Genomic DNA, 27,493 nt, shown 5'->3' with positions numbered 1-27,493 from the left:
GTTAAGTCCAAATTATTCACTCCATGGCATTAATGTTTTCTTTGTGATACCAGATGTCCAGAACAGCAAATAATTCAAGTTAAAGACAGAAAAAATAAAAAGACTCTTTATTCAGTGCACCTTCTTTACAAATTACAGTAGCAAGCACAATTAGTCATTAAGAAAGATATGTTTCTTTCCATATCAGACTACATTAGTTTTTTTCAGTTGTATCTGTCTTTTGTGTATCTCTTTGTGTGGGCTGCTGGTATCCAGTGATCAACACATATAATTGACCTGCAAAACATTTGTAATCACATCGACGCTAAAGCAGAAAAGGCCACAGCAGACCCAAGAACAACGCTGCTGTGAGTGTAATCTGTCCAGCTCCACTGGTTTCTGTGCTCCTGTCTTTTAGCTGCCTCTGTTGGCCTGACGTTAGATGGCAGCGCTTCATGTTTCCAGCTGTGTCCCACACCAGCAGCTCGGCCTGAGCAGAGCAGCAGCTGGACTCGTACTTCACCCACAGCGGCTGAGATGAGCCAGGTGCCCATTCGGAAACATTCAAAGGTGGGTCTCCTTTCTCTAGTCTGGCCTTGGGGTGTTGATGGTGGTGGTGTTGGTGGTGGTGGCCTCCACTGGTTGTCTTGTCCCTGTGTGCCTGCTGCCGGTCCTGGCCGGGCTGATCCTCTCCCAGGTTGTCCTCTGTGGGTGGGGGGTTGTGGAATAAAGTCAGATTACCCTCACCACTCTGGAGCTGGAGGGCAGCGAGGCCGGAGCGCCCCCTGTCCGACACGACCAGAGATACGCTCCAGTTGGACTCGTTGCAAATGGAAGGACACGTGGACTGTACTCGGGCAGCAGAGCAGGACGGTGGGGACGTGTCAGGATCCTGCAAGAGAACGAGTAGGTGATGAAATACAATGACCAGAGTTTAAGATGAATTAATGATCTATACGGACAAAAATAACGCAGTAAACTTCTGTGTGAAACAATAAAAGTTGTCCCCAAAGGGAGTATATATACTAAGTTTTCAGTTAATGCTCACCGGAGGGATAACAGTCAAGTAGGCCACTGCGTAGTTTGAGTCCAGAGAGTCAAGAGCGCGCACAGTGAATGTTAGGGTGACAGTCGCTCCTGCCTGAGCTGTGGAAGGAGTGAGGAGGTCCACCTGACCGCGGAAAGGCCCTTGTTCTGCAACATGGAACCTGAGGGACAGAAAGTCGAACTTAAAGAAATGAAAAAAAGAAATGTTTTAGTTCTTCTACATTTAGAGACAAGAGTCCTCAAAGGGAATGAAATGTGGTTTTCTAATATCACATTCTTATGATCCTACATGATTGCAAAGGGAGGGACGTACAAGAAGTTAAATGGCAAGAGACCTGCTGTTCCCTCAGTGGCTAAGCAAATGTCTTTATTTTTTCCTCTACCTGTGAGGTCCTCTCTTCTGAAGGTATCCATGGTCGTCATCAGCAGCGAGACTGAAGAGTCGGGCCGGGCCGTGGTTCAGAATGTCAAAGTCCACCATTGTGCTGTGACCAGGCACCAGGCGGGGGACAGACAGCACCTGAAGAGACAGAGACACATAAACTGTGAAGCATCATCACAACAAGGGTTCAGTGGATTTGAGGTACGTCAATGTGAAACTGCATGAACCAGAAAATCCACCCACACAAAGGAAAAGTTGCTAAAGGGAAAGTCATAGTTTGAAATATGGTGAGATATTTCAAAATGGAGAACAACTGGCAGTTTTAGTGCTTCATTGTTTTCCATTTCTAAGAAGCAGCAATGATTGAGTTTTAACCACTTGGAGGCAGCAGAACCAGCTTTAAACACAACACTGCCATCAGTATTATGGTAGCAAAAGTTCTCTACTACCTCCTGATGGAAGTATCTGGCTCTTTAGCTGCTAATGAAAGTCAGCCCTTGATCCAAGATTTATTTTGCCCCACTAACCCCCTCCCTTCTCCTGGTACTCTGCTGGACAGGGGCATGAACCAAGTAACTCTATAAAGTGATTAATTCCACACATCTTAACCCACGGCGTTGGCTCCTCCCTCCCTGCTCCTGGTACTCTTCTGGATTATCACGTCAGCCTGTTAGTCTTTAACATTTCTGTAAAAAGCCTGTTGCTGACCCAAAACAAGTTGCAGGCCATAAAACCAGAAACAATTATCTAAAAGACTCAGCCCATGTCTTGTTTATCGTCACCTGTATCTGAACGTGAGTGGGCTGAACCATCTCTGTGGAAACCCTCTCCAGCTTGTTTCCTCTGCCGTCTCGGCCTGTCAGCCGAACACAGAATGGGTCTACGGGAACCGAGTCCACCCATCCCACCAGCTCCTCCACCGAGTAGGATGAAGATGAGGAGGAGGAGGAGGAGTTCAGCTTCACCTCTAGGAGGCTTTCCCCGTCAGCTCCCAGCAGCGTCACGTGACTGAAAGACGCCTCCTCATCTGGAGCCAGGCCCGTCACAGCCAGCACCAGAAAAGCTGGAACACCTAAGAAATCACATTAGGGCACAAGGCAGTTTTGCTAAATGGCCGACACATTCCTGGTTTGTTAGACTTCCTGTAGGCTGTTAGTGATACATCGCTAATTATATTAGAACAAAAATATCTCTTACCTGCTACTGGACTGCCCTCCACTTTGGCCAGACCTGGGTGTGTCTCGTTGGTTACCGTGGCAAAGTAATACAGGAAATCTACATTGCTGTCACCTGGGGGTGCAGATCAAAATACAAATACTTTTCTCAGTGCAAGGACAGTAAGATAAGAACGAATGAACCGGTAATTAACTGTTAGGATGTTAGGATTTTCTCAACTTCAAATGTTTGTTTTTTTCTTTTACCTATCACATTGAAGGTGAGGTGTCCGTCACTCTTGGCTTGGAGTTTCCACTTGCCCGGCTGTACAGGATACAGCAGGCTGATGCGGTACAGACCCTCGAAGCGCTCCAACTCTGCCAGAGGGCCTGTCTGGCTCAACAGAGACTGGCTTTGGTCTAACAAGAAAAGGAGAATGAACGAGTGGTATTATTTTCATTATCAAATGCAAAGAAGAGTGGGGGTATTGTAGGACTTTATGAGCAATGCAAAGTTCAGTTCACAAACGTTTTTTCCTAGAACAAAAAGAAATACGAATAAAGCTGCCCCCATGTAGCCTGCAGCTCATTCTTACAACTTTGCCCTGCAGTTACCTGATGGGCTGGTGAGGACACACTCGGTCAGGATGCCAGTGACGTGTAGTGTGACGTTTTTAACTGAGCTGTCGACTCTGAAGGAATGGGAGGACATCAGCTCTTCGTCACTTTCAACATGGAGGAGAGTCACCTGGAAAAGGGAGGAGAAAAAAATGTCCTTGTAATCTGAACAGTAGGAGGAAGGAAACAACTACTAGGGGGTCCCAATTAACAAACAGAAAAACAAACATGCACGTTCCCACTTAAACAACATTTTCTTTGACAGCCCTGAACATTATTTCTTACTGCAAAATAATCATTCCCAAACTTTGCAGCTCTCTTTAAGTGTTTTTCAGCTCATTGTTTTGGTTTTACAGCCCACAACTTTTATGTTTTGCTTCTCTCCCTCTTTACACTCATCCACTAAAGATAAAACCTCACTGTAAAAATTGCATTGACAAGAAGGTGCAAGCAATGTCTACTTGCAAGTGGTCAAAAACGGGAATCACTCCTTCTTTGTCTTAGGAATAAATTTGATTTGGTTCAGCAAAGCATCTTGCTGCCGTACCTTGTCGGCGGCGGTGTTATCCTCCACTATGGCAGAGACACTGCGGATGTCAGAGTTGGTTGTAAATATCGTCAGTCCTCCTGACAGGGACGACAGGGAAGAGTAGAGAGAGAAACGATCAGGGGACAAGACCTCCCTTCTCCTCCTCCTTCTCCTCCTCCTGCTCCTGCTCCTGCTGCTCCTGCTCCTCGTCCTCCCTCTGCTCTCCGAGGTGTAGTTTGGGTCTTCAGTTAGGAGAAACGTCACCTGTGGGAAAATCAGTCCATAACGTGACCGATGGATTAACATAATAAAACATGCTCGGACCTACTTGATTGCAGTCCCCTTGCTGTTGGAGTTTATGTCCACAATAAATGAACATTATAAGACACAAGAGGGGTGTACTCATTATGTTGATCACAGAAAAACATCCATCCTCACATGCAATACATGTAGTGCTAGTGCTAGTGTTATCAGTAACTGCAAACGTAGATAACAAATCCGTTTTTCTTTCATGAATTTGTTTGAATTGTAATCAGGCAAAACTTTTTTATTTTTAATCTGAGATTTTGCATTCAAATGTTTATTTGATTTACAGCTGGGAATCAGACAATGTCCCCAGAAATTACAACTGCATGTGTGCAAAACTGATGATAATGTAACTTTTATAAGCGAGGAATCCTCTTTCAAATGAAAACCTACCTTGCTCTGTTTCTCAAGTGCGAGGGCCTTTACCACATCAATCAGGTGGGCGTCTTTAGGGGAAGCATCGGTGAATACAAAGATCTCTGACAGCGGTGGACTGTGAGTGAGTGCCAGCTGAAAAACCCACAGCAGGATGGGGGAGATTAGCTACTTTACATGTGTTCACACACTCATGCACCTGCCTTATCACAAAAGACACAGCATATAAATGTACCTGAATGGCAGAGAGACACATCTCTGGTTCGTCTCCTCCTCCCAGTGCCATCAGGTTCTCCATCTGCTGCATAAACTGATTTGGGTCATCGGTCTCATAGACCGGTCCGAACTCTGTAGAGTACAGGAGATAGAAATGTTAGATGGCAAGCCAGATGTGCTCGAAAAAAAACCCCAGCAGATCTTTGACGATATTAACCACAACACAATTGTAATTGCTAAACAAAATTCAGAGAGCTTACACCCATCTTAAAGGAATATTTCAACATTTCGGGAAATACACTTTTTTTCTAATTTAATGCAGAACGTTAGATGAGAGGATTGACACCACTGTCGTGTTTTTACAGTAAATATATAGCTATAGCCAGTAGCCGGTTAGCTTAACACAAAGACTGAACACAGTGTCAAACACACATCTTTATCAACCTGGATTTGTGCACTGTAATGTTTAAGCAGTAGGGGAACACTATTGTCTCAAGCTTATACCTATATCATTAAGATTCCCCTAAAATGAGTACTGCATACATTTGTTTGCTAAATCAATGCAGCAGAACCAGAGACATTACTTTTTTTTATCCCACAGATGTTCCGTCTCTGTCTAAACCTGTTGCCTTTACTCTCCACACAACTGTCTTTCCAGCTCATGCAGTACTGTTTTATTCTAATCTGTGACAAATATTTTTACCCTTGCGTAACTGCCACAAATATTATTGGAAGGATATATGTATATACAAATTCGATAGTACTAAAAGCAGTTGCAAGGTTAAACCTTTGTTAAACTAAATCCATATGACCCATGCTTTAACTTCTCTACCATGTATACTCTCACATAGCTAACACAGGTCAGGTGATCTGTTTCCTCAGGGATCACAGGTGTAAGGGGGCGTGGCCTGGGGGGTCAAAGTGAACAGAATTGTTTGGGGTGGCGAGAAAGCACATGTTTGTGGAGATACATGGAGGGTAATGTTGGAGCCATGCAGCCTTTAGTTGAGAGGGAGGAAGCATTTAGCTACTTTTCATAGTTGAACCTCCATCTGGAGTGAATGAGGCTCTCAGTAAGATGTGAGGACCATAACTATTGATCAGAGGACTGGAAGTGAAATTAAGGCCCAATTTCCCAACATTATGTCTGGTTAGTTTTATTCTTTTGGTTGATTTATTTTTTTGCAATGCATTTCTTTTCCTGATGTATATGTACATGTATTACATTTTAGTTTTTTTGAACATTTGAGTTGGATTATACGGCTCATTGAGGAGGTATTTTTGAGCTGGACAAATCTTGTGGACATTCAAAAGGACATTACAGTTATTTTCTTTTGAACTCATTTGTGGCAAGGTTTGTTTTCTTAATAAATTGGGTTGAAGCATTAAGTTCCCTGCCTTCCTTTCTTTTTGTCAGGGGGGCTTTAAAGATGGGGGCGGCTGTGGCATAGTGGAGAGCAAGGTAGTTCTCCAATCAGAGGGTCGGTGGTTCGATACCCGGCTTCGGCAGTCGATGTGTCCTTGGGCAAGACACTTAACCCCAAGTTGCTCCCGAAGGCTTGCCATCGGTGTGGACTGGATGTTACATGAATGTTAGTTAGAGTCTGATGGTGGCACCTTGCATGGTAGCCTGTCATCAGTGTGTGAATGGGTGAATGATATGTAATATACTACTGATTGTAAGTCGCTTTGGATAAAAGCGTCTGCTAAATGACTGTAATGTAATAATGTAATGTAAAAAGGTACCAGTCTTTAAATTGTAAGCTGATTTGTTATACTCTCACTTGGGTCATGAAAGGGCACAAGTATAAAGGTGCCAGGCTGTCCTGGGCTGCTGGCTCGGCCCTCGATGATGGAGTGGGCCCGGTAGCGAGCGGCAGTGATCTCCTCAAACATGCTGCCAGTGGTGTCCATGACAAACACCAATGCAGAGACCTGCTTCACGCTGAAGAGCCTGTCAAAGTATGTTTAGAAGCAAATAAAATAACAGCTGAAATAATATATTATGTTGTTAAATCCAATAACTCATGAGATGTCAAATATTAACCAATTAAGGTGAGCCAAGAACTACCTATGAATCAGTTGTTAGAACCTACCTGAGGAAGGTGTTCTGGCCCACAGTGTCTCTGAGGTCTCTCAGTACACTCAGCGTGGCCTCCATAGCTAAATTGGCAGCTTCCATGTGGAGGTAATGGTGAGGGGAGAAGAGTGGTGAAGTGCTGTCCTTGTTGATGCCCCCTTTGGCCCCTATGAAGCGGCTACGGTCCAGAATACCTCCATGACTACATTTGCCTGAAACATAAATATCTAATATAATCTATATATTTTAAAGCTTTATAGAGTGTATTCAAAAAGTAACAACATTCACAAAACAAAACATAGTACATGGAAAAAGCTCCTCTGTGTACGTATCCCTTTGTTTTTGTTTTTGGCAGGACTGCAGCTATTGGTGGCTGAAGATTCACTGACATACCGTGAGGTTTTGGAGGGAAAGTGCTGAAGTAGCCCGTGGTGAGAAGCTGGGTTTCTTGCTTTGCGTTTGTCATTCTTGACATGAGGTTGTCTCGACAGGTGACACTGAAGCACTCCATGCAGGTAGGAGTGTCGTCTGTGGACAGACATGATGAGAGGGTTAGTGTATTGTTAATGTGGCTTGTTAAAGCTCCAAATCATTACTGCAGTAGTAAACCATTTTTTTTTTAAACACAAATACTTATGCTATTATCTTTGTTTGGGCATTGGGTGTATGGGTTGGGTTTTGGGATTGAAGGCTGTATATTCCGTATAAAGTTCACTATGTGAAGTGTTGGTATCTTGATTTATTTAAGAACATGCTGTATAGCTAATCTAAACAAGAAAATATTGGTACTTTGCAGTTAAGGCTACAAGTGTTGAACATTTCAGACTCTGTCATGCCTCACTTTATCCACTAGTTGTTTAAGTGTTTTCCAGCCTTTGCCCATCATCTGATCATCCACCTGCCTAGACACCTGTTTTTCACCATCAACATACACAGTAAAAATACAGTATACCATTGTCAGAGTTTCTGATGTTTAGTGGCCAGAATGTCTATGTTTTCTAGGTTTGTTGTCACTATTCCTTTTCTGCCGGAAAAGGAATAGTGAGAAATGCATTACTCTAATAAGCATCCACAAGAAAAATAAAATCATCTGGGTTGATTTTGATATCACAATATTCTCCAAGAGATAAAAGTTCATGAATTTCACTCCAGTAAAAAGTACATGTCCAGTAGTTGACAATAAAAAAAATACAGTATTGGAGCATATGTCTCCAAATGTGGTGCTGTTTGATATGGAGAACAATAACTGTCTCACCTATTTGGAACCTATTTGTAAGAGCCCCTGTGTCTGCAGGTTAGGGCTGGGCGATGGTTGATTGAATTTTCACAATACAGGATCAGGTATGTGCTAGTGTGATCACAGATGTGAAGAGTTACCTGTAGCCACAGGGATGGCAGGCTCCTCTGGCTGCAGCAGGTGGAGGTAAATGAAGCGATGGCCCATCTCAACCCAGTTACTGTGGCTGTAGAAGTCCTTGCATAACAGAAATGTTTTTGTCAGCACATATTGATTTCATTTTCATGGTAAGTTAGTATCCATTCAAGCCGTGGGGCAGGTTTTAAATTAAGAAACTAAACTGCACATAGAGGACGACCTTTTTAAAAGGCTGGAAAACCGCAACCTGACTTAATCCAGAACCATTTCATTATAAAATTGTTAAAGATCTGCTTATAAGATGGCAAACATCGGAACTGACACCACTGCTGTGAATGTATTTTAAAATAGGGGAAAGTACCAAATGCAATAGGTCTTATGTCATGTTTGGTTATATGTATGGCCATTTGATTTAATTGAAACCTTCATTGCATTCAGTAGCACACTCCTCCATCACTTGTTCAGATCATTTGTCTGCATTTCAATTAGGGATTCAGTAAAATTACAACTCTCTGCATGCATAGTGCATTCTCCCATCACATGTGCAGCCCACACTCCTGCCCACATTACTGCTCTGTCTCAGCCGAAAGACCACATGCTCTCAAAAGACATTTACATTTTATTGCTGGAGTAAAATATATTTTTAATATTTCCGTTCACTAGAGGAAAGTAGCGGAGTCCAAAGTACACAGTTTATATCTTGTTAACACATTCTGCTAGATTTATAAGAAGCCGTCAACATTTCCAAGTGGGATGTAGCTTGATTGAGCCTGCTTATTGATTCATTCATTCTTTATTGTGAAACATGTCTTTAATTAGTTGTTCATTTTAAGCCTTACATCTGCACACAGACAACACTCGGCTTTAATTTTCAACTAAGCCCTTTCTTTCCCCACTACACATGGCACAGTTACCACAGTGTGTATGGACAAATTAACTGTATTTATTTGGCAAACAAAAAATGGATTACATGTGCTTATGATATAGTAAAAGTTATGTTTCTATATCATAAACTGTGTGTTAAAAACAGTTTCCCTTCTGCATTTACAAACTGTTTTGTAATTATGAGTGCCCCAGGAAGATTGTTCTCAAATTGTAAAATGATATGGTTAAGAAGTAATGAAGCTTTTATTACCATTGCCCGTAATTTACTGATATGTTGCACTGTTTTATGGGTTCCTGTGCTTCCTAATTCCTCAATTATAAGCCTTTACGCTCCCACAATAGGCCAACAATTGGAAACATGGTTTTAACTTCCCCTGCTCTCCTCATCCATACATCACCATACCCTCCTTTACAGTTCTGTGTACCTGCAGGGAGTGAAACAGCTGGCCCAGGCTGTGACGAGCAGTTTGGTACTCTTTGGCCCGTACTGAGAGCAGAGTCTGAGCCCAGAACTGCCGCAACATCCCCATGGCGCTGTCCACACGCTCTGAATCAAAGTGGTACACCGGGTCGGACCTGGTGGAGCTCAAGAAGTCCATGGCCGCATTGGACTGCACCACCTCTCCAACAGCTCTACAGAAGCCACGGCCCAGTCTGGTCTGGGAAGGATACAGGCAGATTTTTTTTTATTATCATAATTTGAATTAGATGTGCTCGAAAAACCTCATCAAAATTGTTAAGTTAATACAATGAAGCTCTCATGTTATAGTAAAAAGCGAGTCTCTTCATGTGAAGTAAATATCATCTCACTTCTTCCTCTGCATGGTGTTTTTTGATGCCCCTCAGAGTCTCCATGGTGACGTTGAGAATGGCCTGCTCTGTGATCTGCTGGTGTGTGCGTGAGTTCCAAGACAGCGTTAAAACTCGAGACCAAAAGTTGGGGAGGAAGCTCATGCACGGTAAAGCCATGAGGAGCAGATAAGCCAGAATAAACACCGGCTTTCTTCCTCTCTCCTGTGACATCATGTCCTGCAGATGGGGTGAGCAGGTCACATCTACCTGCATGAAATAAAGAGGTTTTTGCCATCAGCTTCATTACAAAATACACTATGTCCAATTTGATGTCACTAAACAGTGATGGAAGAAGGCAAAGGCCAGCTTTTAAATTATAATGCAATGCATAGCTGAGAATGAACCAATAATTGATATCATTCAAACCATGACAAAGCAAATTGTTTTGATATGGCGACAAAGAACTGCCATTTACCCTTACAGCAGGGCAGACACAGAACAACATTAGCATTCAATGGAGTGACAAAGTTAAGTCTCCTTTTAGCCCTATTTCTCCAGACATAAAATATGCAATAACATGAAATATTTTTAAATTGGAATGCAATGCATAGCTTAGAATTAACCAATAATTTACATTGCAAATATTCTAAAACATGACAAAATAAATCGTTTATGGCCACAAACAACTGCCATTTAAACATACAGCAGAGCAGACGTGGAACAACATTAGCATTCATTTGGAGTTGACAAAGTCCAACATTAAGTCTCATTTTAGCTCTATTTCAGTCTCCACCGACTAGCTCATTAGCTTCTAAATATTCCTTTATCTTCACCAGCTAGTTGCTATCTTTGCCTGTCAACAAAGTCAGATTATCCTCGTGTTTTTTGCTGAAAACCACCATCAGCTGCTGCTTAGCGGTAAAAGTGAACAGAAGAAATAAAATTGTTGAAGGCTAAACCCCAAAGATTTGCTGATATGCTCTGTAGAGCTGAAGGGAACCGCAGGGTTAGGAGGTTTTCTTCTATGGGTTCATCATTACAAGCACCACCTGTCACATTACACATAGTCACATGATCCATCGTTCATATATTGACAGGGGAAGCTTTAATTAATCTTATTTCACCTTTTAGGCTTTTAGGGAATGCTTCATATTTCATTTTTTTAAAGCAGTAATTGTTGCCTGTCAGAAAGGCATGTTGAAAACATTGTAACTCAAACATTAAGACATTTAGCTGAACTGAACAATCATTACCAAATTAGTTATTTAAGGAGATGTGGAAAAGCACCTCCCGCTCGCTAAAAGGATGGATATGAAATGACCTGACCCCTATTGTTCAGTTGTATCATTTTCGACCAGTCACCGTTGTGTCCTCTCATGTCATCACCCACTCCTTAACCCCCCCTCCACCAGAAAAAGAACCTCCCCACATTTTTCTCAGCTTTGTCTGTGCAGAGGCCACTATTGTTCTTTGTCATCTTTATTCAGATACAATACTCTGGTTTTGTTCTCATAGTCTGTGCTTTCACAAGGCTGCGACCAAAACAAAGCATGAGGCCTATAAACAACTGCTCCCTCTACTCTGCCAACCTGCATTCAGCAAAGCAGTTGAAATTAATTGACGAAAAAGACTTCTCCTTTCACTCATTCAACAGGAGTATTGCCTTATCTGACACACGCATATTGATCATTAATAAAACAAATATTTGAACATGTTTGCACATAACTCGTCATCTTTTACTGAGTTTGCCCATCAACAAACTAAGACAGCATATTATCTTGCACAACTTCCTCCGTCACCACGGTGCAAAAATGTCATATAGGAATTTAGGATACATTTTTAATCACTAAGACTGAAGTACAAAATGATCTCATGCTCTTTAGTTCATTTTTGAAATTATGGTTTGCTTATTACCAGGCAACTGCAAACTTTTGCTCAAAGCTGTATATTTCTACATGAAACAAAAAGCAGATATTCTCACCTCAGTTCATCATGGTAGACTTCCTTTTTCTAGGTTGTGTTCAGACACCACAGCATTTAGCAGAGACAGTCCTGTACGTACAGAGGAACACCACACACATACGCTCATATGACAACGTAGAGTCTCACCGCAGTCAGTAGTGCAATCCTGTCTGTGCAGCAAAAATTATTGAGTCTTCACATTTGTCTGTCCTTGGGCTCTTGTCTATGACCAGCCTGGAATTAAAACTTGGATAAGAGACTGAAGAGACTGGTTGAAGCTGAGTGTGCTCGGGTGTGTTTCCTAGCGTTTGGGGGGACACGCCATGAGGAAGAAGACATGTCGTCATAGCTCCTCTACAGACTTGTACCCCTCCTTTGCCCCCCATTATAGCACGGTGCATTGATTCACCACAATAGGGCCGCATACATTACTGGCCAGGGTGTTCTACTTACGCTTTCCCCAACCCCCCCTTCCCTACATCCATCACTTTCTCTTTTCCTCAGAAAACCCCAAAAACAGTTTTTTACAACTGCAAACACCACAACCCCTTCCAGTCTCCCTAGTTCCCCACATTTCTAATGACAATGCAAAGAAGGCCATCAGTTGCTAGCCAACGCTTGGAGCAGTGTTGAACTTCAGTTTCTTGGATTGAATGTTGTAAAAGTTGGAGAGGTGAATGATTGGGGTGTTTTTCTGTTTTTGGTCTCTGTTCTGTCAGGAGTTTAGCTCTGGTGTGTTTCTCAACTACCTTAAAACATTTTTTTTTACCATTTAATCCTGTTTTAGTAAAGTAATAAATGAGAAACTAAAAGACAAGGAGAAAGTTTTGATGCACAAAATGTTGTGCATGTGGTATGTTTTGTTGCAAAACCTTTGCAAACCACAAAAAGTCTGTCACCTTTTTGACTTCAATCATACTGGAAGCCAGCTGCAGGTGAGGTTAGTGAATGTTTCCTGTTCACCTGCTATGAGGTAACCCAGTTTGTTTTAGTGTTGATACTTCCTAAAACCTGGTTATGCTGCAGACAGTATTATTATTATTATTTTAATTAGTTTATTAGGGACAGTGCACAGCTTCTTAAATTCAACAGTTAGTTATACACTAGTTTAAATCTATAGGCAGAAAATGAAGTATAACATCACTATTTTATCACTATAGATCCTCATGACTTATAGTTTCACCACATTAACCTTGTTGTCTACAAAAGCCTATGCCTTGTTACTAGACCAGAAATCTGTCCCCTAGCCGACTGATAATGAAGGTTCTTTCTTTTTGGGCTATGACAGCATTACATTTAAAGGGCTGGCTGGCTTGACCTGACTTTTGCAGATGATTGCTCACTTAAAGGCTTCCATTTGAATAATCATATTGTACTTGCATGTAGCTAATTAGATTTAGAGAAAAAAAAAAAAAAGCACGGTGTCACAACATGTAGCCTACAATGTTTGCCTTGCAGTGTCATGTTAGCATAACAGAGTTTAATTTCCTTTACCTTTTTTATTTTAACAGCTATCGCTTCCTTGACTGTGTAACCTGTTGAACAGGCATCATGGTGAACTGCTGTGGTCTGCTCAATGCCAATAAGGAACCAGGTACTGCTGTGGTCTGCTCAATGCCAATAAGGAACCAGGTACAGAGCTTTTTTAAAACATCAACAATGTATAAATAATTTGCAAGGAGGATTGTGGTGTGTGTGAATACGTTGATTGTGTTTCCTTCTGTTTCTGGGTCAGTTCCTCTGAAGAGTGTAGAAGTGGAGCTGGAGGTGAGGGACCATGTGACTACAGTGATCTCCACTCTGAACTATGAGAACAAGGAGGACAAACCACTGGAGGCTGTTTTTTCAATCAATACATTTCCTGAATCAACGAAAGTCAACTCCAAACAAGTTGAAACTTAGTTCCCCAGATCCAGTTTAACCAATCCAACCACGAATGTTACGTTACAGAGCGCCAGTTGGAAAAACAATGATGCCAAATATAATTTTGTTTGTGGTCTCCGGTGAAGCGGGTTTTCAGCCGTGGTGTCATCATACTGCGGCTAAATCGTGCACAAATGACAGACTTTTGGCCAGTTTGTTTTTTCAAATGTAATGCATCATGGGGCCTTTATGCATTTATGTGTATGCAACGATTATGGTTCTCCCCCTTTCTCACACACACACACAATGACTCAAGAACCTATCCCTTGCTTTTCTTTTAATTAATCTTTAAACATGTGACAACATGAAATATGACATGACCGAAACACAAAATTAATCTTTTTGTTGTTCTAGTTGATAGTGCTGTATGCTATGAAAGTGCAATGTCAGCACAACATTTGTCTACTCCAATTAAGTTCAGTTGCACTTGCTTTAAAAAATAAAAATACATTTAAAAAAAGATTTTTTGTAAATAAAGATTATTATTACTCGCGGTATAACATTTAGTGAAGAATGCATTATGACTTGTGGAGGACTCAAAACTCAAACTTTAGATTTTGAGACTGGACCTTATTGTGACTTAAAAAACAATGACAATCAAGTCCCACATCTGGAACTGCAGGCAGCAATCACTAAACTGCATTTTTGTGTGGGCTGTATAAAGACACGTTATGAATGGAAACTTTGTTCAGTCTGCTTCATTTTGGTGAAGTAGGACTTTTTGTTCCATGATTTCAGCCTCTGCAACTTGTCACCAAATACAATTGTTAAGACTCACAGCACTTCAAAATACTTTTTGGAATAAAAGCAGCAGTCAGACATTAGTTTATTTTCCTAGAATAAAGCTTTTGGAACTTAATGTTGCATATTTAAGCTCCACCCACCCGGTACTCCCTTATTGGGTATCCACTGTACCCGATAGGAGTGACTTTCACTTTCGCTTCTCTCAGTTTACATCCTTCTGCTTTGCGATTCTGCAAGTTGTCTCCTCATCTTTCCAAGAGGAAGCTTCAGTAAGACTGTCCCGGAGACATCCGTCCTCACAGGTAGGAATTATTCTGCTGTGTGTTTATTATTTATTATTTTAAATCGTCTGCGTATCTATACTAAGAAGGCCTACAACACTGCGCAATCGGCATTAATGCTGGATACTGTGGATGTTAGATTATGTTTGGGTTTCTATAGGGACTTTAATGGAATATCGTGACACTATAACAAAAGAGACAAATAAGAAGTTACCTTAAATAAACATCAGATGTCACTGTAATCCGTAAATGTAACGTCATGGTGAGATATCTTCTATTTTTTCATCCGTAATAATTAAGCAAACAGCTGTCCGGATAAAAACAACAACAAATAGGCCAAATATTTGGATAATTAGTAGAGCATTAGTAGAATACATGTATTATTATTATTATTATTATTATTATTATTATTATTATTATTATTATTATTATTATTATTATTATATTAGTCTCCTATCATAGTGAGATATATTACATTTCTATTTTTAGTCTCATAAGTATCCATTAAGCAGCTGTGAAGGTCTAAATAAAAACAAATAGGCTATAAACATTTTCATAATAAACTTTATCATTAGCTGAAAAAAATGAAAACAGAGACTGAACCAGGAAGGGCGGAACAGAGAAGTCCGGCAGGAAAATTCCATTTTATGGATTTTTTAATCAATCAACAGGAATAAAGCAATCAGTGTACTGATTGATTGATAGAATAGATGATTGCTGGAGAGATGAGATGTTAAACTGGAGAGTGCATTTATTATTATAATTTTAAAAACATTTAACAATTTAGTTTAACGTTGGTGATTTGTGTAGTAAATTAATAAAAAATAAATGTTGGTTTCCCTCACGTCCAGTGTTGTGGTCATAGCATGTTAATAACCATATGTTTTTGGTGGTATTCATGTAAAAAAAATAAATATATGATCCATCAGTGCAGCAGGGAGTCTTCAAATGTCCTTTTTTTTTTGTTTGTTGTACAGGTATGATGGAGAACTGCTGTGGTCTAATAACCTCCCAGAAGGAACCAGGTACAGAGTTGTTAGAAAACAAACAAAGCATTTATATATGCATAGGTCCAATTTATTCTGCTTTACACGCTATTAGACAGAGGCACGTTTAACATCTTGGTTGAAAAGTACACCTCTAATAAGTCTAAAATGCAACAATTCAGTAAAGAATAAACCTTAACAATGTAGGAAAAAATGTTGTGTTCAATGTGTTTCCTTCTGTTTCTGGGTCAGTTCCTCTGAAGAGCGTAGAAGTGGAGCTGGAGGTGAGGGACCATGTGGCTACAGTGGTCTCCACTCTGAACTATGAGAACAAGGAGGACAAACCACTAGAGGCTGTTTTTGTCTTCCCTCTGCCTGGAGATGCTGCTGTCTGTCATTTCAGTGCTAAGATTGGACAGACACAGATTGTAGCTGAGGTGAAGGAGAAACAGGAGGTGAGCTGGACAGTGAAGACTTACTCACAAAGGAGCTTTAAAACACAGAGAATGTTGCTCACATGTGTCATCTGTATTTCAGGCTCGTGAGGAGTATGACGATGCTTTGAGCTCCGGTCAGCAGGCCTTCCTGTTGGAGGAGAGTGAGCAGAGTCCAGATATCTTCTCTCTGAGTGTGGGCAGTCTGCCTCCAGGAGAGAGCGCCTCCATCAGGCTGGAGTACGTCACTGAGCTGGCTGTGCAGGCTGATGAAGGGCTGAGGTTTTGTCTGCCTGCTGTGCTCAACCCTCGCTACCAACCTCGGGGTAGGAGAACCAGCCAACACCTTCATCAGGAGCAATTAAGCTTCACCTTAGTGCACACCACACCTGTCCATAAAAAATTGATTGAAAGCCAACGTATAATACACTGGCAGAACACATAATCTCACAACTCAAACTGGACAAAAATAGTGCTGTAAGGTAGACACCAAAAAAAAAATGGGATTCTGAGGCCGAAATCATTATTGATTTTGATTTTTTTCACACAAACACCTACAAATGCCCTGCAGAGTTTTATAACCAAAACTAATTGATTGAATAATTTAGATCTTCTCTCTGTTCATCCATATCTTCTGCCGGACCAAAGATTAACCCATCTGATCTTGTTTACAGGTAGTGAAGGTGTCAACGTTCAGGTGACCTCTGTTCCAGCCTCTCTGGTGCCCTACAGTCTGTCCTTCTCCGCCCGAGTGTCCTCTCCTCGTCCCGTCTCTAAAGTAGAGTCCAACTGTCCCCTGGACCCTCTCCAGTACCTCAACACAGAGAAAACCCAGGCCACGGTGGGTAGAAGGCTAATGATGATTGTTTCTTATCACTGAGAAAAAGATAAAACAATTTATTTATGTTTGAGTGTGTTTTGTGAACTGCAGGTCAAGTTGGCTGCAGGCCACAAGTTTGACAGAGATGTCGAACTGCTGATTTACTACAAAGATGCCCACCAGCCCACTGCTGTGGTGGAGGCAGGACAGGCCTCTTCAAAGCCTGGTGAGTCACCATTAGAGAAGTGTTACTTTAGCAAAACAAAAGGCCAATACATTCAAATTGATGTAATACGTTAAATGTAATTAGTTTGATTTTAAACATATCTGATGAGTTTCATGTAAGTGTGAAGATTGTCATATAGCTGAGTTATATATGTTGGAATAAATGATAAAAAGACACATTTCTGATCATTTTCTCTGTGTTTCAGGCACTCTGATGGGTGATCCAGTAGTGATGTTGAGCCTGTACCCAGAGTTCCCCCAGGCTGTGATGTCTTCAGTCGCCTCATGTGGAGAGTTTGTGTTCGTATTGGATCGATCTGGCAGTATGGATGCACCTATGAACAACAGCGATCGCGATCAGACTTGCATCGGCAGTGCCAGGGTAATTATTTTGTGTTATTTCTTTAATGAAATCATTCATAGTGTCTCTCTCACACAGTGGGCTTCACCATCTTCTCTCTCCTCCCTTAAGGATACTCTGCTGCTCCTGTTGAAGAGCTTACCAGTGGGCTGCTATTTCAACATCTACAGTTTTGGGTCCAACTTTGAACACATCTTCCCGTAAGTCGCTCCCTTGAGTCACTCAGACCACAAAAATGTGTTTTGAAATCACTGTTTGTACATCTTTAGCTCATGTCAGCCCTATCGGCAGACAGATTGGGTGATTCTTCAAAACCATTTATTATGTTTGATGTCAATGTTCAATTTAAAATTAATCGATTCTACAGTGAAGACTTGCTCAAGTATATTGAAAAATGTTGGTTGTACTAGACCAACTGTGTACTATAAAGTTTCTGTTTCTGTTGCAGTAAGAGTGTAGAGTACAGCCAGGAGACCATGGAAGAGGCGCTGGAGAAAGTTGACAAGATGGAGGCTGATCTGGGAGGAACTGAGATCCTTGAGCCTCTCAAACATATTTACAGCCAGCCCTGCATTCCCAATCAACCTAGACAAGTAATACACACACACACTCTCTCTCTCTCTCTCTCTCTCTCTCTCTCTCTCTCTCTCTCTCTCTCTCTCACTCTCACACACACTTGTTAAACAGGTTGTCCAAAAATCACTTCTAGGTAATAGTATCACATCATTCAGTCAGAACCTCCTACTGTTCTATGAACAGGTTCTTCTTGGCGCACCTTGTTCTTTAGAATTTACCATTAAAAGCACTATACTACTCAAACAGCAAACCAACACAGATCTCAGAGAAAGATATGAATGACTCAATGCTTGTTGCATATTTTTTCTGTGTGTGATGTTATGTAACTTAGAGTGATGTTGAAACTCTCCTCCCAAGATATTTGTCTTTACCGACGGAGAGGTGGGGAATACAAAAGAAATTATTCACCTGGTGAAGCACAACTCAGGTTCCCACAGGTGAAGCCAGAAAAACACACCCACATAATTCCCAGAATATGTCCCATTTTCAAATCTTGTGTGTGTTACAAACAAAACTACGGTTTTGTAGGTGTTTCTCTTTTGGAATTGGGGAAGGGGCCAGTTCTGCTCTTATCAACGGGTTGGCCAAGGAAGGAGGAGGTCACGCTCAGTTCATCACAGGGACTGACAGGATGCAACCCAAAGTAAGACACCACAGCCTTTATATCAAATTTAATAAAACATGCATATTAGGACAGATGACATAATAAAAATTGTAAATTAATACATTTAGTAAAAACTCAGTACTCCTGCAACTTTTTGTAAATTGTTTCTTACTCATCAGGTGATGCAGTCGCTGCGATTTGCTCTGCAACCAGCTGTGGTGGACATCTCAGTCAAGTGGGATTTGCCAAAGGGAGTTTCTGTCACTGCTCTCTCTCCACCACTCACAGCACTTTTTCAGGGTCAAAGGTCACTGGTTTATGCCCAGCTCACTGGACAGGTAGGAGCAGCACCATCTCATATTTTCTTAGGTTAATTATTATGATGAGGATACAAATGGTTTTCAACACTGTGATGCTTTCTCAGAGTTCAGAAGCATCACAGGGCTGTGTGACGGTGAAGTACAGTCTGGCAGGTCATCCCTCTCAGAACCAGCTTCAGTTCAGTCTCAAACCTGCAGAGGACACTGGGTAAAACAGCACTGTTATGCATTGGGTCCTGACCGTACAAATGTTGAGTTTAATTTAATTATTTGATCAAATAAAACTGTAGCAAGGGATGAGACAAAAAACAATATTGCAAGGATACATGGCATCGAAGGTCAACTCAGTGGCTGACACACACGATGTGGAGAATGGCTTTAAATGTGATAATGTAGTTAAAAAATACGTCGCACAAGACTAGACATTGAATTGTTTTTCTTCCTAAATCAATACCTGTAGGTATGCGTGCAATGCTTTGCAATGTATCTGAAATTACATCAAATTGGTTTCCATTATATTCAAATGAAATAAAAAATGCTGCATTAAAATTAAAACACACACACATCAACATGCAAATGGAAAAATTACGAACCGTTGTGTACATCGATGAAAGAAACCCTTTGAATCCCTTCAGTAGCACAATATCGTTTCAGTGCTTTATGATATTTCTCTACAATTTAATATGTTTTAACACAGTCATTGACACCCATTTGCACTTTGCACTGCTGCTATGACATGAACCCTAAAACATTAGTAAGGTTATTATAATATGGTAAAACTCTTACCTTTCTGCAGATTAACAGTCCACAGGTTGGCTGCTCGGACTCTGATTCGCTCCCTGGAGATGGAGGAGAGAGAGCGTGATGGACGGGAAGATGGAGGAGTGAAGAAGAAGAAGGTGGTGGAGCTCAGTGTCCAATCAGGAGTGAGCAGTGCCTTCACTTCCTTCATTGCTGTCAACAAAGGCGACGGTGAAGCGATTCAAGGACCTCTGGTTCGCAGAAATGTTCCAACACCCAGTGAGTGTTTCCAAGAAAAATAAAAAACTACAGTTACTCTCTACTTACTAGATACTAGCTGAACATGAATGATAATGTAGAGAAACATTGTGATGAGAGATTTGAAGCATTTGTTTAGTGCTACAGTGTGTATTTGCGTTTGCACATTGTTTGTATGCAAAAAGTTAAACTTTTGATATAATTGGAACTATTTTGAACTGCTTGTTGTTAGTCATCGTAATAAGCTCAGAAACCAGTAGCTTTGTTGATTTTATTTTTTTAAAGTAACTCTCATGGCTCATGTCTTGACCTCATACTTTTTTTTCATCTCAAAGTGATGATGGCCATGGGTATGAGGCCGATGTCCTGTGGTGCTCCACGGATGAAGAGTAAGTAAAAATCTCAAAGTTGATTGCGGGTGGAATACACATCTTTCTATAAATAAACTAAATGGACGTGAAAAAACAGTAGCTTTGTTGATTTTATTTTTTCAAAGTAACTCTCATGGCTCATGTCTTGACCTCATACTTTTTTTTTCATCTCAAAGTGCGGATGTCCTCTGTTGAGTTGTGCTGTGGTCTGATGTCCTGTGATGCTCCAGTGATGGATTGTAAGTAAAAATCTCAAAGTTGATTGCGGGTGGAATACACATCTGTCTATTTCTATAAATAAACTAAATGGACGTGAAACAAAACAAGAGAAAACACATTTCTCTGGCGGTATTCCACTGCTTGCTTATTTGTAGATTTCATTTGATAAACTGAATGTAAAGAACGACTTGTTTTTGGCTCCAGTGTCATTGACATTAGAAACATGCGATTGTCTAGTGCAGCAAGTTAGGAAGGTTTCACTGTCGTTTGTTTTCATGGAGGCATATCTTTCCAAGAAAAATAAAAAACTACAGTTACTCTCTACTTACTAGATACTAGCTGACCATGAATGATAATGTAGAGAAACATGGTGAGGTACTGCTTTAACATCAAGAAAATATTTTTAATTTGTTTTTGGAGATAAGAGAAAGCATTTGTTTAGTGCACATCTGTTTGTCTGTAAAAAGTATAACTTTTGATATATTTTGAACTAATATTAAATTCGAGTGCAACAAACAATTGTGTATTTATTTAAATAGACTAAATGGATGTTAAAAAACCAAAGGAAACACACTTTTGTGGCACAGTTTCTCTGCTTGCCTTCTTGCAGCTTTAATGTAAATCACTGTATGAACAGTAGGAGTTGTTTTGGCTCCAGTGTCATTGACATAAGAAATGCGATTGCCTAGTGCAGCAAGTGAGGTGTGCATGGAGGCTTGTATGTTATATTTTTGAGTTTCTCAACACGATAAACATTACAATTATTACAAGTTCTATTTTTAATTAGTGTAAGTTATTGTTATAGACTAGCTAAGCATGAAAGAACATTGAAAAAGACATTGAGACCATGAACTCATGTCTTCAATGTTTACTGAGAATCAAGTGAGAAGTAGAGTATATTTCTTATAGACTTCTAAACAATCAGATTATTTTTGCTGGCTTTTAGAGATAATGCAAGGTTAAGGCACTTCCATATTAGAAACAAGTGGTTTAGCAGTTGACATTTGTCTTTGATCATTCTCAGCTAACGACCTGACCTATTTCTCTTTCTCTTTTTAACCACAAAGCTTTCTGTAGTTACCAAAGCAGTTTCATTCCCACGAGCTCTACTGCTGCAAGTATACAAGCTAATGGTGATTTAAACACACAACTGTGAATTCCTATAAAAACAGTATATGGATAGACACGCAGCAAACAACATGAACTACTGTACGTAAGAGTTCAGGCAGTCCTGGACATAAGCAACATATCATTTCCCAGGACTCTCAGCAGAATCCTCGTCGCTGTTCAGATTTATAGAGAGCTCCCTCAAAGAGCAGAACCTTCTTGGTTACCTTGTTTTAAGATCTTTCTGGAGTCGTCATTGTCCCACATTACGGATACATAACAGACACATTGCTTCATAGTGATGACCAAAGCCAGTGGAGACAACTCCTGCCCATGTATTTTGAATTTTCGGAGAGTAGCTCTGTGCTGGACTGCTGAGTGGAATAAATAATAATGCAAAAATGCCCAATGTGGCCCTTGTGTGTATTTTAATACTAATATAATAATATTAGTAATAACAACGATATTTTCAATAGAATAAAAAAATGAATGATAAAGGTTTTGGTTGAAGGAGTTCTGTGTCACAGAGAGAGAACGGCTGTGTGCTTTCTCAACACCTTGTAAGAGCAAACCTAAGGGTGGCAGCGGCCTAAGGTCATCCTCTAATATGAAGCCATAACTGTGTATAAATATATATACTGTACATATAAATTAATACTGCATAGATGTCGTGAAAAGACTGGTGGAATGAGTATTCACTTAAACAGTAAGTGATATCACACAGTGGCTGAAGCTGCACTGTCAGACATCGTGATTATGGGCTCAGTTTTCTTTAAGCACCCTGTAAATAGTTTTAGATGATGATTGTTATGTTTTAAAAAATATAAAACTAAATAAGTCAAATTATGTTTCTTTTGACTTGTATTTGTATTCTGCCAAGTTTCTGTTGCACTGGTTTATACATTGAGAATCCTGATGTATTTAAATTTAAGTTCCTTGTATTTAATGTTATTGCCCTTGTGTGATGTTCTGTCTCTTTTTTTCTGTTAAAGTCATGGACATGAGTCTCGATTCTGAATTTGAAAACTTGGATGGTAAGTAACAACAACTGTTGAATGGTATGCCAAGACATTTTGTACACACATACATGTCTCTCTCAGGATTATGATAAAGGTTTTGGTTGAAGGAGTTCTGTGTCACAGAGAGAGAACGGCTGTGGGCTTTCTCAACAGCTTGTAAGAGCAAACCTCTTACATTCTCTAATATGAAGAAGCATGGATAAATGTATATAGATATATAAATATATTGTGGTATAAAAAGGGCATCCACTAGCTGGGCATAGATGTCGTGAAAAGACTGGTGGAATGAGTATTCACTTAAACAGAAAGTGATATCACACAGTGGCTAGCGCTGCACTGTCAGACATCGTGATTATGGGCTCAGTTTTCTTTAAGTACCCTGTAAATAGTTTTAGGTGATGATTATTATGTTTTAAAAAATATAAAACTAAATTAGTCAAATTATGCTTCTTTTTACTTGTTTTTGTATTCTACCCGAGTTTCTGTTGCACTGGTTTATACATTGAGAATTTTGGTGTATTCCAATTTAAGTTCCTTGTATTTAATGTTATTGCCCTTGTCTCTTTTTTCTGTTAAAGACATGGCCATGCGTATAGACATGACTGTCGAATGTGATGAGTGTGATGATTCTCCATGTAGCACTTTGGATGGTAAGTAACAACAACTGTTGAATGGAATGCCAATACATTTTGTACACACATACAGGTCTCTGTCAGGATTGAATTTTAATACATTTGGTGATTTTTTTCATTCAGTGCTTTCATCAGATCAAACTTTACATTTTTCCAATACTTTGATTTATGACCAAATACCTGCAAAACTAATGACATCAGCCTCAGCTGTACTTTGCGTTTAAGGCTATTTAGCAAATTTTAGCATGCACTACACTAAGATGGTGAACGTGCTATGAATTAGACTTGCTAAACATCAGCATGTTAATTAACATTGTCACCGTGAGCATTTTTGCATGCTGATGTTAGCATTTAGCTTAAAGCTCCGCTGTGCCTATAAGTACGGCCTCACAGAGCTGCTGTATCACTGTAGACTTTTTTTTTGCTCCTATCTGGGTCTCTATTTATTCTCAGCATAGTTTTCAAAAGTAAAAACAGGAAAAAAAACATGGTGACTAATCTTTTTAAATGTACTAGTCAGCCAAACCTTTTTTATTTTTATTTGATCAGCACCATAAACCTACTTTATGCAAGAAAACAAACTAGAATGTCTTTATTCAATAAAGGTGAAGATTGTCAGATTAAACAGAAGCAAAAGAATGATTCAAAAATATGAAGTAACATGGAAAACACTTACTCACATGTCTAAGTGTAGCAATCACTTAAATTGTTTAACTGCCACATTACTACACATCAGTATCAAATACGCAAAAATGACAGCAATTGCCCTAAAACATACCAGTATGCTAATCCACCAATAATAACTAATATCTTCTCACTGTGATTTATCTCCTCAGAAAGCTGCTCGCCCAAACAGCCAGCCAGAGACCCTTTGCTGCAGCTGGTCTCCCTCCAGAAGGCGTCTGGCTGCTGGGTGCTGGATCCAGCTCTGGCTGCTGCACTGGGAAAGACCAGCGAGGAGGTGGAAAAGCCCAAGCCTGCATCGGTGGGTTATTGTCAAATATAATGACATCAATTAATAATTGCGACTTATTTTGCACAAGAAATTTAACTTATTTAAGTTTACTTTTCTATTGTTATTATATTTTTAGGATTTAACATGTTCCTTTGTGCAATATCTTCTTTGTTCTCTTCTTATTATGTTTTCGCTGTCGGATCTGTTCCATTTTTTATTCTTTGATTTGGTGAATTAGGTGAACCAGGAAGTGTGGGCCACCATCCTGGCTCTGATCTGGCTTCATGGTTTCAAGATGGACGCTCAGGAAGAGTGGGAGCTTCTGGCTATGAAGGCTGTGTCATGGCTCCGAGCTCAGAAAGGTAAAACAACTAATATTTAGTGTTAATCTGTTGTTTGTTTACAGTGTGTGTGCTTGTTAAAATCAGCTGTTTGCCCACATTCAGTCTGCTGATGACTTGTTTTGTGTTTTTCTTTCAGCATCCTGTGTGACGGAGTGTGTGGAAGCAGTAAATGCTCTGTTGGGTTGCAACGTGCAGAAAAACGTCCTGGGGCTCTGAGGTTTTCATTAAAGGGGCTTCTCCTTCAGGATTGGTACACAGAAGCAGATTTACTCCATCCTACAATATTTACTTCAAATCAAAGTATGCCTTTCATGTCAATTTGTGTCTAAATCAACTGCAAATTAAACTTAAAAAAAACAAGCATTATTTGCTTAATTTGAGACTTCACACATACTCCATTTATTGTATATTAACAACTGTGTGACAACGTTGAATAGCAAATTAAAACTTGAACTTTTTTCACTAACCTTTTGTTATGTTTCAGGATGGTTAATCCCTAATTACTGCAGAGTTTTTTTTGCCTCAAAATGAACCTTACACTTGAGTGGACATCTCGCCCCCTGTCCAACACAGGCGTTTGACTTTAAATGTGTGTTTGTGTGAGAAAGGAACAAAAGAATAATCGGTGGATACTTTGCCCAAAGATTAAAAAGTAGTTTTTTAAAAAGTGTGCCACCAATAAATGTATTTCCTGAATCTTCTAACGTTAACTCTATTCACTCCCAGCAAGTCAAATCTTAGTTCTCCAGATCCATTTTGTTTAAACCAATCCAAGAGCATCCAATCAAGTTGCAGGAGAAGAACCATGAATGTTAGGTTACCGAGTACCTGCTGGAAAAAATAATTTGCCAAAGATAATTTTCCTGTGTGAGTTTTCAGCGGTTGCCCCATTGTGCACAAATTACATTATTATCGTCCTTTTCAAAAAGCAACGCATGAAGGGGCCCCGACATAATGAAAAAAAAGCAAACACCCCTGGGTTAATTAAACTATTATGCATTTATGTTCATGCAACTGTTATTATTCTCCCCCTTACACACACATACAGATTATATTTACACAAAATAACTGGAATAACTTTCTTCAAGATCCTAACAAATGCTTTTTTTATCAATCATTTTATTCCATTCAGGCATAAAGCATGCAATAACATGAAATATCTTTTAAATTAGATCGAATAAAGCTTAGAATTAACCAATAATTTACATTACAAATCTTTTAAAACATGACAAAATAAATAGTTTATGGCTACAAACAACTAGCATTTACACATGCAGCAGAGCAGACTGCTGACAACATTAGCATTCATTTGGAGTTGACAAAGTCCAATATTAAGTCTCCTGTTAGTTCTATTTCAGTCGCCACCGACTTCTAGATCCTTAGTTTCTAAATGCTCCTGATTTTAGAATATTTCATTTCGTCAGGTTTTTGTATTAACCCTGCTGTCGCAGTTCGTTTCTCCCCCTTACTTTAGTGTTCCCGGTCAAATTTGACCGGTCTGTTTTAACTGCTCTTACATTAACAAAAAAAACATTAATCATCACCAAATTTAATTTAACACCTTTTTAAGCTGTAAACAATGTCTCAGACTCGTGGTTTACATGAATAACTTGTCAATTTACAAAGAATAGACACTGAAAATGTATCGCTAAATTAGGTCCAGAGCCTCTCTGACAGAAAATCGTCTCATCAGTCGCCTACTCATTGTGTTCACAGAGCAAAATGAGAGCAAGGCACAAATAAAGGTTTATATAGGGGGAAAGTGAGAAGATAGGAAACATTGTTTAGTCTGGAAGGTGTGGTTCACGTGGGGGGATGGCACATAAGCGCGGGATAGAGATGGGTTCCCATAACAAACACCTGATTATTTTGTTTGAAATGTGTACAACTTTATATATGGGGCTGTGAACAGGTCTTCACACAGTCTTTGTGTGTGTGTGTGTGTGTGTGTGTGTGTGTGTGTGTGTGTGTGTGTGTGTGTGTGTGTGTGTGTGTGTGTGTGTAGTTGTGGATGTGTGTGTGTAGTTGTGTGTGTGTGTGGGTGTGTAGTTGTGGATGTGTGGGTGTGTAGTTGTGGGTGTGTAGTTGTGGATGTGTGGGTGTGTAGTTGTGGGTGTGTAGTTGTGGATGTGTGGGTGTGTAGTTGTGGATGTGTGGGTGTGTAGTTGTGGGTGTGTGGGTGTGTAGTTGTGGATGTGTGGGTGTGTAGTTGTGGGTGTGTAGTTGTGTGTGTGGGTGTGTAGTTGTGGGTGTGTAGTTGTGGATGTGTGGATGTGTGGGTGTGTAGTTGGATGTGTGGGTGTGTAGTTGTGGGTGTGTGGGTGTGTAGTTGTGGATGTGTGGGTGTGGGTCTGCTATTCCTGTAATCAGGAAGTGTTTGATGCTGATTCTGTTGTTCTGCCATTCCTGTAATCAGGAACTGCTTTGAGAGGTGTGCTTTAGTTTCAATAGGTCAATTGTCCTCTTAACTGCTAGGGGGAGTGGCTTACACATCTCAAGGATATATATACTCAGACCACACAAACCTTTACTCCAGTGTATTTGACTTCTGGAGGGATACTGAACTACTTGATTCTGCTAGGATAGACTAAGTATATTGCTTTTGCTTTCTTAAATTGCTCTTAAACTGTACCAAGCCTGCTTAAAAGTGTTAGTGTCTGATGCTGATTCTGTTGTTTCTGCTGTTTCTGCTATTCCTGTAATCAGGAAGTGTTTGATGCTGATTCTGTTGTTCTGCCATTCCTGTAATCAGGAACTGCTTTGAGAGGTGTGCTTTAGTTTCAATAGGTCAATTGTCCTCTTAACTGCTAGGGGGAGTGGCTTACACTCCTGGCAGACAATGAGCAATCAGTAGGTAGGTCCTTAACCACTGC

General features: G+C 40.1%; 2 protein-coding genes across 2 annotated transcripts; one reads left to right on the top strand and one right to left on the bottom strand.

Moving 5' to 3' along the window:
• Nucleotides 1-299: 299 nt before the first annotated feature.
• On the bottom strand, nucleotides 300-9,974 carry vwa7 (von Willebrand factor A domain containing 7). Its single transcript, XM_054598286.1, has 16 exons — nucleotides 9,757-9,974; nucleotides 9,372-9,605; nucleotides 8,064-8,160; nucleotides 7,080-7,214; nucleotides 6,703-6,898; nucleotides 6,391-6,560; nucleotides 4,626-4,738; nucleotides 4,409-4,525; nucleotides 3,728-3,973; nucleotides 3,178-3,310; nucleotides 2,830-2,982; nucleotides 2,606-2,698; nucleotides 2,191-2,480; nucleotides 1,410-1,546; nucleotides 1,028-1,187; nucleotides 300-871 (listed from the first exon to the last, which is right to left on the bottom strand). The coding sequence occupies exons 1-16, from the start codon at nucleotides 9,970-9,972 to the stop codon at nucleotides 305-307; spliced, it is 3,057 nt and encodes a 1,018-aa protein (XP_054454261.1). The 5' UTR covers nucleotides 9,973-9,974; the 3' UTR covers nucleotides 300-304.
• A 4,617-nt stretch (nucleotides 9,975-14,591) lies between these two features.
• Nucleotides 14,592-24,921, top strand: LOC129101164 (von Willebrand factor A domain-containing protein 5A-like). Its single transcript, XM_054610872.1, has 21 exons — nucleotides 14,592-14,669; nucleotides 15,626-15,673; nucleotides 15,887-16,089; nucleotides 16,172-16,394; nucleotides 16,743-16,909; nucleotides 17,000-17,114; nucleotides 17,320-17,495; nucleotides 17,586-17,674; nucleotides 17,923-18,067; nucleotides 18,408-18,487; nucleotides 18,579-18,693; nucleotides 18,834-18,992; nucleotides 19,079-19,182; nucleotides 19,771-19,994; nucleotides 20,309-20,362; nucleotides 20,521-20,583; nucleotides 22,663-22,704; nucleotides 23,268-23,339; nucleotides 24,158-24,306; nucleotides 24,515-24,638; nucleotides 24,757-24,921. The coding sequence occupies exons 2-21, from the start codon at nucleotides 15,628-15,630 to the stop codon at nucleotides 24,834-24,836; spliced, it is 2,430 nt and encodes an 809-aa protein (XP_054466847.1). The 5' UTR covers nucleotides 14,592-14,669; nucleotides 15,626-15,627; the 3' UTR covers nucleotides 24,837-24,921.
• The last annotated feature ends 2,572 nt before the right edge of the window (nucleotides 24,922-27,493 follow it).

Source organism: Anoplopoma fimbria, chromosome 1 (assembly GCF_027596085.1).
Source record: "Anoplopoma fimbria isolate UVic2021 breed Golden Eagle Sablefish chromosome 1, Afim_UVic_2022, whole genome shotgun sequence".
Classification (NCBI taxonomy): domain Eukaryota; kingdom Metazoa; phylum Chordata; class Actinopteri; order Perciformes; family Anoplopomatidae; genus Anoplopoma; species Anoplopoma fimbria.
The sequence above is the reverse complement of the archived record's forward strand: the minus strand, read 5'-3'. Positions and strand labels throughout refer to the sequence as shown.

Excerpts from the sequence above, each read along its gene's own strand:
- vwa7 (XM_054598286.1), bottom strand. The coding sequence starts at position 9,972 with ATGATGTCACAGGAGAGAGGAAGAAAGCCGGTGTTTATTCTGGCTTAT. Across the intron at positions 3,311-3,727 it reads ATAACACCGCCGCCGACAAG|GTGACTCTCCTCCATGTTGA; the intron begins GTACGGCAGCAA and ends TCCCTTTTCCAG. Across the intron at positions 872-1,027 it reads ACTTGACTGTTATCCCTCCG|GATCCTGACACGTCCCCACC; the intron begins GTGAGCATTAAC and ends GTTCTCTTGCAG.
- LOC129101164 (XM_054610872.1), top strand. The coding sequence starts at position 15,628 with ATGATGGAGAACTGCTGTGGTCTAATAACCTCCCAGAAGGAACCAG. Across the intron at positions 17,675-17,922 it reads AACTTTGAACACATCTTCCC|TAAGAGTGTAGAGTACAGCC; the intron begins GTAAGTCGCTCC and ends TTTCTGTTGCAG. Across the intron at positions 18,993-19,078 it reads ATGCCCAGCTCACTGGACAG|AGTTCAGAAGCATCACAGGG; the intron begins GTAGGAGCAGCA and ends ATGCTTTCTCAG.